Source organism: Palaemon carinicauda, chromosome 12 (genome assembly GCF_036898095.1).
Source record: "Palaemon carinicauda isolate YSFRI2023 chromosome 12, ASM3689809v2, whole genome shotgun sequence".
Classification (NCBI taxonomy): Eukaryota; Metazoa; Arthropoda; class Malacostraca; order Decapoda; family Palaemonidae; genus Palaemon; species Palaemon carinicauda.
This window is the reverse complement of record NC_090736.1, coordinates 81,886,642-81,901,986: the sequence shown is the minus strand read 5'-3', so window position 1 is coordinate 81,901,986 and position 15,345 is coordinate 81,886,642. Positions and strand designations below refer to the sequence as shown.

The window sequence follows — 15,345 nt, the reverse complement described above, 5'->3', positions numbered from 1 at the left end:
CACGGTTCCTGCCAAGCACGGTATTTATCACCATATCAAGACGACGGGACACCCAGTCTTCGCAAAATTCAGACGTCTGGCACCGGAAGGATTGGCAGCCGCCAAACAGACATTCGCCGAAATGGAGGAAATGGGCCTTTGCCAAAAGGCCTCCAGCCCATGGTCGTCACCCTTACACATCGTTCTGAAGAAAGACGGCTCCCTCCGTCCGTGCGGGGATTACAGGCGCCTGAACATGCAAACAGAACCGGATCACTACCCCCTCCCAAACATTGCCGACATGACCTCCTACCTGCACAAAGCGAAGGTTTTCTCTACGCTCGACCTCCTGAAGGGGTATTATCAGGTGCCTATGGATGGCATCTTAGGGGACCTCCGTTTCTGTGTATGTTATGTGGACGACATACTTGTGTTCTCCTCCTCGAAAGAGGAACACCTCCGTAACCTGCGCATCGTGCGCGACCGCCTGCAACAAATTGGCCTTGTAGTCCGGTACGACAAGTGTACCTTTGGCGCCAACGAAGTGTCGTTCTTAGGGCACCGTATCACTCCTGAAGGAGTCCATCCCCTCCCTGAGAAGGTAGCAGCCGTTCAGAACTTCCCCGCACCCTCGACCGTCAAAGCTCTGCAGGAATTCTTAGGCATGATCAACTATTATCACCGTTTTCTGCCAGCCATTGCTGCCACTCTTGCTCCCCTCTACGCCTCCCTCAAGGGCAAGCCAAAGGACCTGAAGTGGGGTCCCCTTCAAGAAGCAGCTTTCTGCAATGCAAAGAAGGCCCTATCAACTGCTGCGGCTCTCACTTTTCCTATCCCACACGCCCCTCTCCTTCTCTCCACCGATGCCAGCGACGTCGCTATTGGTGCAGTACTCGAGCAGGTGGTCAAACTCTTGCCCCTCCCATTAGCCTTCTTCAAGAGAAAACTATCCAAGGCAGAATCGGGTTATTCTACCTTCTATCGAGAATTGCTGGCGGTGCACTTGGCTGTCCGTCACTTTCGCCATTTCTTAGAAGGTACGCCCTTCGTCATTCGCACAGACCACATGCCTCTGGTGCACGCCTTCACTCGACAGTCTGACGCCTGGTCCGCCCGTCAACGCCGACATCTCTCCGCCGTGGCTGAATACAATTGTACCCTCCAATACGTCCCTGGGAAAATGAATCCCGTTGCCGATGCCCTGTCAAGAAACACGTTGGCTGCCGTTCAACTGGGATTGGATTACAACGCCCTGGATGAAGCCCAACGACAGGATCCAGAGTATCAAGCTTGTAGGACATCCTGCACGTCCCTCCATTGGGAAGACTTTCCCCTTGAAGACTCCAACACCACCCTCCTCTGTGACATCAGTACTGGTAGACCGCGACCTTGGATTCCTGCTCCCATGCGCCGACAGGTGTTTGATTTCATTCACGGCCTTTCACATCCCTTGTGCCGTTCTACTGCACAGCCGCTGAAGGCAAAGTTCATTTGGCACGGCATTTCTAAGGATGCTAAGGATTGGGTCCGCGCCTGTACTTCTTGCCAAACTTCCAAAGTACATCGACACACGGATTCCGGAGTGGGCACCTTTCCTTAACATCAGCGTCAATTCGCACACATTCATGTCGACGTTGTAGGCCCCCTACCCACATCACAAGGACATCGTTACCTGTTTACCGTCATCGACCGCTCCACTCGTTGGCCTGAAGCCATTTCCATGGAAACTGCAACGTCCGCCTCATGTAAATCTGCCTTACTCTCTGGATGGATTTCAAGATTCGGTATCCCTGAGCATATTACTTCTGACAGGGGAACCACTTTCACCTCTCAATTGTGGTTGTCATTAGCGAATCTCCTGGGCATCACCCTACATCAGACAACGGCCTACAACCCCGCTGCCAATGGAATGGTTGAACGTTTTCATCGCACCCTCAAAGCAGCTTTGATGTCCCGCTGCAAGGATTGCAACTGGTTTACTCAGCTTCCCTGGGTCCTCCTGGGACTAAGGACCACTCCTAAAGACGCCCTCGACGTCTCGGCAGCCTAAATGGTGTATGGCGACCCGTTGGTGGTCCCTGCCGAATTTTTTCCTTCTACAACCTCCTCCGATGATCTTCAGCGCATATGTCACGTCGTGGGAAAATTTACTCCGTGCCGCCAGACTTACAAGCCCCCAGTGAAGCATCACATACCAAGGGACTTGCACTCTGCAACGCACGTCTTCCTGCGCAACGACACCAGCAAGCCACCACTAACGCCCCCTTACACGGGCCCTTTCCTTGTGATCCGACGCAGTCCGAAAGTATTCCTCCTAAACATTCGGGGCAAAGAAGACTGGGTCTCCATTGATCCTCTAAAACCTGCTTATCTTCTGCCAGATGACCCGCCTACAGTTCGCCTCTCTAGATCAGGGCGCCCTATTTAACATGTACAGTATGTCATCTTTAGGGGGGAGCCATGTACCAACTGTGTGTCACACAATTGTACATACTTCCTTTTGTATATATTATGCTTGTACCCGCGTTCTTCCCTCGCACTAGAACGAACATGAAAATTCACGTCTCCGGTTTTCCTCTGTGACATTGTCTGTCTTGTAAACATGTTATGTCCTGTTGCCTTGAGGTTTTGTATATAAAGGAAAGTGTTCTATAATATTATAACTCAGTTGATTGCATTCTGCCTTTGAGTTCACAACCTTCTCTCGGCCCGTCATAGTTGCCTTTCAGTGTGAAATATATATATATATATATATATATATATATATATATATATATATATATATATATATATATATATATATATATATATATATATATATATATATATATATACATATATATATATATATATATATATATATATATATATATATATATATATATATATATATATATATATATATATATATACACAAACACACATATATATATATATATATATATATATATATATATATATATATATATATATATATATATATATATATATATATATATATATATATATATATATATATATATATATATATATATATATATATATATATATATTCCTGTCACACTGAAAGGCAACCAATCAGAAATTAGGAGAGGAGCCGGGAAGGGTTGAATTAGTCTGTGTATGTGCGTGTGTGCGTGTGTGTCTGCATACCTATCTAAATACCGTTCTTCCAAGAGTTTATGGGAGACCCAGATATTATTGGTGACAGACGAGACTCCAGTTTCGATCGTCCGTCTAAACTATTCGATCAGTTAAGTCGATTGATATCCCTCAATTATTATTATTATTTTTATTATTATTATTATTATTAATATTATTATTATTATTATTATTATTATTATTATTATTATTATTATTATTATTAGCTAAGCTACAACTCTTGCTGGAAAAGCAGTATGCTAAAAGCCAAAGGACTCCATCAGGGAAATATAACCCAGTGAGGAAAGGATGTGGCGGGATGTTGCAAAACAACCCCCACACCCTTGAATCACTTTAACTGACAATTGTCCCACAACACAAACTTTCCCCTTACTTTAGCAACCGGACTCTTGGACAGAAGGAAAATTTAAACAAAACATAACCTTAAAGCTATATTACCTTACAAACTAAAATAAATCATAAACAATCCGCAATCAAAATAAACACTTAAAACTAATCAAAACTTAATACTATATATATAATAACCAAACACCATTCATATAAACCAAAAAAAACTATCAAAACTTAACATTAACCGCACACCACCAACACCAAAAATAGATATGTGTATATATAATCTTATGAGACCAACACTCGTTCACAGAAAGCCGAACTGTCTTTACAGCACAGTACACACTAACATAGCTCTGTGATCAACAGTCCGCTGGGTGGCAATTTGCCATAACTGACTCGGTGATTGGGATGGTCGTTATAATCATAATCATCATCACCATCATCATCATCATAAACATCATCATTATCAGCAATCTCAATTCACAGGCCTAGGTCATCAACAGTTCAGCAATCCAATAAAACAGTTCAAACAAAATCAGTTACTGGCCAGGTCATCAACAGTAAATCCACTTTCAAAAAGTAACTCTCCAAAGGAATTAGCCTCACCAAGGAGGAATCACGGCCTGCCAAAATTAAAAAAAGAAAAACACTTACGAACACTTCTTGCTAACTGAACTATCGCACTATAATCAAAGATAAATAATAAATTGTTCCTATCATTCACGATCACGACAAGCAAAGATAAACAAAACTCTACTTACTTAGAATATAAACCCTCACTTCCACGGTGGTAATAAATAATAGTCAAATCGTAAATCCAGCACTCACTACTGCCTCTTGCTGCAGTCAAATAAAAAAAGCATTCGCTCCGAAACATTCACCACTGTCGTAACCTAACTAAAAAATGTAAACAAACAACCTCAAATATACCGACAGTCTTTCCCACTACAGACAATCATTCGCTAACTACTCTCTCTCTCTCTCTCTCTCTCTCTCTCTCTCTCTCTCTCTCTCTCTCTCTCTCTCTCTCTCTCTCTCTCAGGATTTGGCAAAAAAAAAAATTAAAATAAAGCCAAAAATAAATCCTCCACATTCCTCCCCCCTTACTTTGCCAAATCCTTTTCACACAACACTTACATTATTTTTTTCATAACCCAGTCGCAGTCGGGAACGGGAGCTCTACTCCGAGTAACTGGGCCCCCATATACTCTCTCATTCACGTCTTCCTTATCACAATCATTCGCTACATTAACACTATTCCTATCTAAATCCCTATCATCTAATATATCATGTACAATCATATCTACCTCGTTCTCGTTTGGCCCTATGATTACACTCATTTCTGTAAACAGTTCATCCATTTCATCAAGAACATTCTCAACTTTAACAAAAGATTCATTCATACTTCTAATCATTCTCCTATCTCTCACTCTCGCATTCGTCATCTTTTCTTTTACATCACATAAGGAAAAGTCACACACACAATAAGTATCATTCATACTCAGCCATGATTCCTCTGTATTAACACATTTATCCTCCTTACACACTTGTACATTTACACTCTTGTCATACTTATTACTATTCTCACTTTTACTTATAAAATTTCTCCTTCTTTCATCCTTACTTAAAGCTCTCGTATTCTTCCTTTTCATATATTCTACTAACACCAACTCCAACTGTTTACCTTCTAGACCTAATTTCTCATGCATACTAGATTCATACTTGTTCCTTTCCAACCAATTATTCATCCCATTCTCACAAACATTGATCCTATTCCTTCCACACACACAGGAGGACTCACCCAGCTGAACCCTCTCACACTCTAGTTTCCCGGACATCCTGGCTGACTTGATCCCTTCCTCCTACATACTCTAGCTACATGCCCATCTGCACCACACTCGGTACACTTACCCTGCGGCTCCTTGCACATTCTAGCATAATGACCATCCTTACCACAATCAACACAAATCACATTCATACGATTACTCTGGCATCCACTCGCTATGTGCCCAGTCAAACCACACCGATAACATTTTACCCCTTTCTCTTTCTTGCACTCGCTAATTTTATGCCCTACCTCACCACATCCAAAACAAGCACCTAGAGCCCATCTACATTCATTCTTCTTATTTCCTACTTTCCCACATCTATAACACTTCTCTTCACGGATACAACTACCTGACCTACCTTGCGGCGCACTAGCACTCCTATCCCTCCAAACCTGATTCCCTTGCCTAAACTCTTCATTTGTCCTTACAGGTATTCCCACATTACTCGCCCTAACACTCCTATCTACTACACTATCAGCTACCCTCATCGGTCCTATCATAACAGCATCTCTAAAACTAACAAATTCTGGCACACTTTCCTCCATTCCAGTTCTTACACTCAAAGATTTACTTTCTTTCATACATCTATCCAACTCGTAATCCTCAACTATCTCTAAAATATCATCCCATGTCAATCTTTCTCTCGTCCACCTCATTTTCTCCTTCCGTTTCAAATTAACAAACTCAGCAACATTCTCGGGTACAGTAGCCAAAAACTTCTTCATTAACTCCTTACTCTCATTTATACCTTTATCCCATACTTCCTCCTAGCTAAAGTTTCCAACCTACATACATACATCGATATCGCTTCTCCTGCATTCATCCATGCTTTATCAAAATCATTCTTACGCTTATACTTAACACTCCCTTTAATACGTTTTACCTGCTCAATTATTCTCTTTTTCACACTTTCATAATCAACGTCACCTACACTCATTATCACTCCATACATCGTCAACAAATACCCAGTCAAATATTCTCCTAACTCCCTAGCCCAAACTCTTTTACTATCACCATACTTATCCTGACAATACCTCTCATACTCCTTGAAAAACTCGTATACATGCCTACTACTATGCTCATTGAACCTTTCACACCGAGGTACCTCTCTCATAAACACAGTCTTACACACATCACGTTCATTCTCACTGCTATCATCACTGCTACCTTCCTTCTTGTTTCCTACTTCCTCACTAGAATATAAGGAATCTAATTCCACAGTCACACTCCTATCCTTGATCATACTCTTCCTAGCCCTTTTCTTACTCGCCACTTTCACCCATTCACGATCGTCCTTGCTATCAGCCTGATACTTTTTCTTCTTTTTCTTCACACCACTTTTACCTTTCTTCTCATGATTCCTATCACATTTCTGTTCATCCTTACTATGCCTTATTCCCTTATCTTCAATCTCACTATCACTATTACTATTACTATCACTATCACTTCCTTTCCCATTATCACTAACCTTAGCCTTCTCATCCACTATCAACCCATTACCCGAAGCTGAGGACACTCCTCCGACTGCAACTTCACCCATTATAGTTTTCATCATCCCCATGACTTGCCCCATCATAACTTCCAATCGGTTCTCCATTCATTCCTCATTCTCTTTCATCCTCATCGCAACACATTCTTCCACTCTCTCTACAGTTCCCTTCAACTCCCTAAGCTCCTTCTGCATCGCCTCATTCTCCCAGTTCAATCTCTCATTCTCTACTAGCAACCTCTCCTCACGCTCCTTACTCAGCCGCAATTCCTCCTTCAAAACCCTTAATTGCTCCTCCATTTTTCATCAACCTTAATCCTAATTCCGTCCTTCGTCCAACAGTCCGGCTTCCTATCCCACCTCGACAGTCCCTGTTCGGGCGCCAAAATAATGTGGCGGGATGTTGCAAAACAACCCCCACACCCTTGAATCACTCTAACTGACAATTGTCCCACAACACAAACTTTCCCCTTACTTTATCAACCGGACTCTTGGACAGAAGGAAAATTGAAACCAAGCATAACCTTAAAGCTATATTACCTTACAAACTAAAATAAATCATAAACTATCCGCGATCAAAATAAACACTTGAAACTAATCAAAACTTAATACTATATATATAATAACCAAACACCATTCATATAAACCAAAAAAAAATATCAAAACTTAACATTAACCGCACACCACCAACACCAAAAATTAATATGTTTATATATAATCTTACGAGACCAACACTCGTTCACAGAAAGCCGAACTGTCTTTACGGCACAGTACACACTAACACAGCTCTGTGATCAACAGTCCGCTGGGTGGCAATTTGCCATAACTTCCTCGGAGATTAGGGTCGTCATTATAATCATAATCATCATCACCATCATCATCATCATAAACATCATCATTATCAGCAATCTCAATTCACAGGCCTAGGTCATCAACAGTTCAGCAATCCAATAAAACAGTCCAAACAAAATCAGTTACTGGGCAGGTCATCAACAGTAAATCCACTTTCAAAAAGTAACTCTCCAAAGGAGGAATCACGGCCTGCCAAAATAAAAAAAGAAAAACACTTACGAACACTTCTAGCTAACTGAACTATCGCACTATAATCAATGATAAATAATAAATTGCTCCTATCATTCACGATCACGACAAGCAAAGATAAACAAAACTCTACTTACTTAGAATATAAACCCTCACTTCCAAGGTGGTAATAAATAATAGTCAAATCGTAAATCCAGCACTCACTACTGCCTCTTGCTTCAGTCAAATCAAAAAAGCATTCGCTCCGAAACATTCACCACTGTCGTAACCTAACTAAAAAATGTAAACAAACAACCTCAAATATACCGACAGTCTTTCCCACTACAAACAATCATTCGCTAACTACCTCTCTCTCTCTCTCTCTCTCTCTCTCTCTCTCTCTCTCTCTCTCTCTCTCTCTCTCTCTCTCTCTCTCTCTCTCAGGATTTGGCAGAAAACAAAAATTAAAATAAAGCCAAAAATAAATCCTCCACAAGGATATAAGGAAACAAGGAAATAAATAGACTGCAATAAGAAAAATTAACAATTTAAATAATTTTTTTTTCAAGAACAGTAATAGCATTAAAATAAATATTTGATGAATAGAAGCAGACGAAACCGGTCAGGATTCACTTAATATATTTCTCGTTGTGGTAAATATATATATATATTTATATATATATATATATATATATATATATATATATATATATATATATATATATATATATATATATATATATATATATGTATATATATGTATATGTATAATATATATATGAATATATATATATATATATATATATATATATATATATATATATATATATATATATATATATATAGTATGATTAGGATGGAGAAAATCCAGCGTAGAATCATACATTTATTTTCCTGATTTTCGAGACTTTGGGTCTCATCATCATGTCTGTAAAATACACAATATATACAAATTAAAAAAGACTCAGTATCAATGTTTATATAAATAGAACAACGTAAAAGTTAAATCATTTAAAAAATTTAACTAATTAGAAATATATACATAAAATTAAAAAGTGAAGAATGCTCAAGTTTTTACCTATCTCTATGGAACAAAAAAACTGAGTGATGTTTTCGAGATAGGAAAGGAGGACGTCAACTATGTTATATATAGAACTGTGGAAGACGTCTGACCATTTAATGAAGGCACAAGCTGTTTGATTGTCAACGACTCCAAAACAGAGAGAGAATAGTCATTGGGCGCTTGGGTGACAATGCGAAAATCCTTATATGAAAATGCTGTTTTACATTTATTACAATGTTCTCGTATTTTAGAAAAATCTTTGGTTTTCAAAGTACATCCCGTACGGTGACTGACTCCGAGATGAGAATCGATTCTGACTTTGAGCAATCTTTTGGTGGCTCCCACGTATTTCTCGATCTAACATTTCGGGCAAGTAAAGCAATATACCACCAAAGATCGCATCAAAGCCGGAAGTTTATCTTTGTGAGAGAACAAAAAACCCAGAGTATTAGGATTTTTTTCTATCAACTTAAGGTTCATAGCCGGAAAAGTTTTCTGAATGACTTTCTGTATTTGCACCTTAAATGCGTTAGACTGAATTATAGGTATAGAGGCATACATTAATAATTTAGGCATGTTCGGTACAAGTTGACGTGGTTGAAATTTATCATTTAAAAAGTTATTAACATATTCCAAGAGTAAGGCTGGAGGATACGAATTGTTTCTAAAAAACTGAAGTAAAAACTGGATTTCGCTATGGAATTTATGCCAGTTGGAGGATAACGTATAAGCACGGTGTAACAGTGTGGAAATACTATTTAATTTAAATATCATGGAACAACTGCTTTAGAAGTTGGTACCTTGACCTGTGAACGTCTTTTTTCTAAAGACGCTTGTATTAAAACCATTTTCTGTCCTAGTAATTAAAACATCTAAAAAAGCAAGTGGGTTGTCTTGTTCATGCTCAATTGAGAAATTTATATTAGGATGTAGGCCATTGATATATTGCAAGAAAGCTTCAGCTGCTTCTCGGGACCTAAATGTAAGATCGGGAAATACGTGGGGGACACCAAGAGGTTGCTCAAAGTCAGAATCAATTCTCATCTCGGAGTCAGTCACCGTACGGGATGTACTTTGAAAACCAAAGAATTTTCTAACATACGAGAACATTGTAATAAATGTAATACCGCATTTTCATATAAGGATTTTCGCATTGTCACCCAAGCGCCCAATGACTATTCTCTCTCTGTTTTGGAGTCATTGACAATCAAACAGCTTGTGCCTTCCTTAAATGGTCAGACGTCTTCCACAGTTCTATATATAACATAGTTGACGTCCTCCTTTCCTATCTCGAAAACGTCACTCAGTTTATTAGCTCCATAGAGATAGCTACAAACTTGAGCATTCTTCACTTTTTAATTTATTATATATATTTTTTATTAGTTAATTTCTTTAAATGATTTAACTTTTACGTTGTTCTATTTATATTAACATTAATACTGAGTCTTTTTTAATTTGTATATTTTGTATATTTAACAGCCCTGATGATGAGACCCAAAGTCTCGAAAATTCGGAAAATAAATGTATGATGCTACGCTGGCTTTTCTCCATCCTATTTATACTAAACCTACGGCGTTCCAGATGCCCCAACCTTCCTGTATATATATATATATATATATATATATATATATATATATATATATATATATATATATATATATATATATATATATGTATATTTATATATATATATTCTATATATATATATATATATATATATATATATATATATATATATATATATATATATATATATATATATATATATTTATTTGTATATATATATATATATATATATATATATATATATATATATATATATATATATATATATATATATCTATATATATATATATATATATATATATATATTTATATATATATATATATATATATATATATATATATATATATATATATATATATTATATATATATATATATATATATATATATATATATATATATATATATATATATATATATATACAAATAAATATATATATATATATATATATATATAATATATATATATATATATATATATATATATATATATATATATATATATATATATATATATATATATATAGTATGATTAGGATGGAGAAAAGCCAGCGTAGCATCATACATTTATTTTCCTGATTTTCGAGACTTTGGGTCTCATCATCATGTCTGTAAAATATACAAAATATACTAATTAAAAAAGACTCAGTATCAATGTTTATATAAATAGAACAACGTAAAAGTTAAATCATTTAAAAAATTTAACTAATTTAAAATATATATATAGAATTGAAAAGTGAAGAATGCTCAAGTTTTTACCTATCTCTATGGAACAAAAAAACTGAGTGATGATTTCGAGATAGGAAAGGAGGACGTCAACTATGTTATATATAGAACTGTGGAAGACGTCTGACCATTTAATGAAGACAAGCTTTTTGATTGTCAACGACTCCAAAACAGAGAGAGTATAGTCATTGGGCGCTTGGGTGACAATGCGAAAATCCTTATATGAAAATGCTGTTTTACATTTATTACAATGTTCTCGTATGTTAGAAAATTTTCTTTGGTTTTCAAAGTACATCCCGTACGGTGACTGACTCCGAGATGTGAATCGATTCTGACTTTGAGCAATCTTTTGGTGGCTCCCACGTATTTCCCGATCTTACATTTCGGGGAAGTAAAGCAATATACCACCAAAGATCGCATCAAAGCCGGAAGTTTATCTTTGTGAGAGAACAAAGAACCCAGAGTATTAGGATTTTTTTCTATCAACTTAAGGTTCATAGCCGGAAAAGTTTTCTGAATGACTTTCTGTATTTGCACCTTAAATGCGTTAGACTAAATTATAGGTATAGAGGCATACATTGATAATTTAGGCACGTTCGGTACAAGTTGACGTGGTTGAAATTTATCATTTAAAAAGTTATTAACATATTCCAAGAGTAAGGCTGGAGGATACGAATTGTTTCTAAAAAACTGAAGTAAAAACTGGATTTCGCTATGGAAGTTATGCCAGTTGGAGGATAACGTATAAGCACGGTGTAACAGTGTGGAAATACTATTTAATTTAAATATCATAGAACAACTGCTATAGAAGTTGGTACCTTGACCTGTGAACGTCTTTTTTCTAAAGACGCTTGTATTAAAACCATTTTCTGTCCTAGTAATTAAAACATCTAAAAAAGCAACTTGGTTGTCTTGTTCATGCTCAATTGAGAAATTTATATTAGGATGTAGGCCATTGATATATTGCAAGAAAGCTTCAGCTGCTTCTCGGGACCTAAATGTAAGATCAGGAAATACATGGGGGCCACCAAGAGGTTGCTCAAAGTCAGAATCAATTCTCATCTCGGAGTCAGTCACCGTACGGGATGTACTTTGAAAACCAAAGAATTTTCTAACATACGAGAACATTGTAATAAATGTAAAACCGCATTTTCATATAAGGATTTTCGCATTGTCACCCAAGCGCCCAATGACTATTCTCTCTCTGTTTTGGAGTCGTTGACAATCAAACAGCTTGTGCCTTCATTAAATGGTCAGACGTCTTCCACAGTTCTATATATAACATAGTTGACGTCCTCCTTTCCAATCTCGAAAACGTCACTCAGTTTTTTAGCTCCATAGAGATAACTACAAACTTGAGCATTCTTCACTTTTTAATTTATTATATATATTTTTTATTAGTTAATTTTTTTAAATGATTTAACTTTTACGTTGTTCTATTTATAACCTACGGCATTCCATATGCCCCAACCTTCCTGTATATATATATATATATATATATATATATATATATATATATATATATATATATATATATATATATATATATATATATATACATATATTCATATATATATATATATATATATATATATATATATATATATATATATATACATTTATTTGTATATATATATATATATATATATATATATATATATATATATATATATATATATATATATATATATATATATATATATATATATATATATATATATATATATATCTATATATACATATGTATATATAATTATATATATATATATATATATATATATATATATATATATATATATATACATACATACATATATATATATATATATATATATATATATATATATATATATATATATATATATATATATATATATATACATATATATATATATATTTGTGTGTGTGTGTGTGAGTGTGTGCATTACATATGCAAATATTACCAACCCTGGGATGGGTACTATCTACTAATTATGTAATCATGAAGAAACAGATCAATGTAATTACCATCTGCCGCATAAGAATTGTATAATAGATATAGGAAATCATTGGCTTCGGTTGGAAATTAACAACACAAGTTCATATTGCTAAATGAAATATTTTGATGCAGTATTTCTGAATGCCTGAAATATTGTTGTACGAGAGAGGATTAAATGTGGTTAAGTTGAAACATAGGATGAGCTCCTGTGTGCAGGTGTTGGTGGAAGCTCTAAATTTTAAGAGCTTTGTTTATCATTGGCTAACTCATACAGTTTGTTGTTAAAATGTGAGATATAAGATTTAGTTTGTAAAAAGAATTTGACTGAAAATATTCACACTTTAAGAGAAATTTAAATACCTTAGAGATGAATCTACTTTTTTTTTTGCATAGATGATACCATTTTTTGTTATGCTTATGACTTAAAATTATCTTTTTTTTCATTTTCATTTTATTCAATTAATGAAGTCGAAGGAAAATATTATTTTGTTTTAAAGTTATTTCATAGTTTAGTCACCCATAACTTCTATGCACTTGGTTCAGCAACCAGGAAAAAATCTACGACATTAGGTTGAATGTTTATCCATCACATAATGTTGCTCTTTTTTTCCATCTGACATTATTTCGGAAGCGGAATGTCCGCTGACGATGTTTTCGTGCCATCCACATCGATACACAACAGATGTCGGCGCCCTCCCAAGGAGAGATCTGGAGTCTCACAAGTTACAGGAGAAAAGAACAAGTTTGTGGTAAGATTATTATTATTATTATTATTATTATTATTATTATTATTATTATTATTATTATTATTATTATAATTGTCAGGTCAGGTACACTAGTAAAATTATAAACATTAATCAAACAATTTTTGGGTAATTAATTTCCCCCATGATTTGGCTTTTTGTTTTTTACCCATTCCACAACTGCAAAAAAATAGGAACTAACCAAGTAAAATGAATTGAGATTTCTTGGAATTGTTGGTTCGGTCAGTTGTGCCTGGAGGTTCAGCAGATAACCCCAAAAGAGCTCGAAGTTCGGGTGGTCGAGGGTGTGGTGGAAGTCGAAGCCAAACACGAGATGCGACAAGACGAACACGGCTCGATCTTCAGACACTTCATCAGGTGATTTAGAGAATAAACAAACATAACTTTGAATATTAGTTTCATCGCCTGTCTGTTATTCATTTTCGTCATTTATCTCTGCTTTCATAATTATCCATTTACTATCTATTTTTATTAGTTTCTTGTTCCTTACGGATCTGTTCTTTTATTGGGACCATTTAGCTTAAAGAATTTCACCTTTTCAGTAAGGGTAACAGCGTGGCTTCATAATAATAATAATAATAATAATAATAATAATAATAAAAATAATAATAATAATAATATCAATAATACTAATAATAATAATAATAATAATAATAATAATAATAATAATAATAATAATAATAATAATAATAATAATAATACCATTATTAACATAGTAAATAACGATACTGTTATTAAAGACGATTATTTTTTAAGAAAAATAGTGTGACGTTTTTTCCGGGTAATTAATGATTTCCTGCAAAGTTCCTACCCTGCATATTTATAGGTCTTGTCTCTGAGGAAATAATAGAGATCATACGCCTTTTTAATGTATATCTTATATGGAGTTCAGCAAGATCTTGCCTAAAGGTCTGTTGCGCAAACTGCCTGCTCATAGGTTTGTCTCATCTCTCAATCTTTCCGTATCTGGTCAATTATCATTATTATCTAAGTAGAAGATTTATCAGCACAATGAGTCTAGTTCGACTCTACGGAACTGGCTGGAATTGAGTAAAAAATTGAGCTTAGTTAAAACTCGTTCGAATTCAGGGATATTCGTTCTTTCCACAGCTGTGTAATGTTCCATTTGGATGATAATTTTCATGAGTAATAGAACTATTGCATAAATAGAGAATGCTTAAAAGAGAATCTATATTCCTCCTAGATCAAATAAATAAAAAAAAATAATGAATAAATATACTTGCCCTTCAATAGCTATTTCATTTGCCAGAATTTATGCATCTTCCAGTTATAAATATTAAAGAGGAAATGGCTCCAAGATTGAAGATATTTTTGATATATTTCATAAAAGAAACTATATATATAGCAGACTCCAATAATAAGTATGATATTTCTTTCTTGCAATACAAACACAAATAACAAATAGGTTTTTTCAAT

The 15,345-nt window shown here is 35.2% G+C and overlaps 1 protein-coding gene across 1 annotated transcript in view; it reads left to right on the top strand.

Moving 5' to 3' along the window:
- Positions 1–3,161: 3,161 nt before the first annotated feature.
- The window catches only part of LOC137650587 (alpha-crystallin B chain-like), a 13,844-nt gene continuing 1,660 nt past the window's right edge, over positions 3,162–15,345 (top strand). Inside the window, exons 1-4 of the mRNA XM_068383794.1 lie at positions 3,162–3,233; positions 13,765–13,893; positions 14,135–14,265; position 14,455. Coding sequence (XP_068239895.1) covers positions 3,162–3,233; positions 13,765–13,893; positions 14,135–14,265; position 14,455 — 333 coding nt within the window. The remainder of the gene's footprint in view (positions 3,234–13,764; positions 13,894–14,134; positions 14,266–14,454; positions 14,456–15,345) is intronic.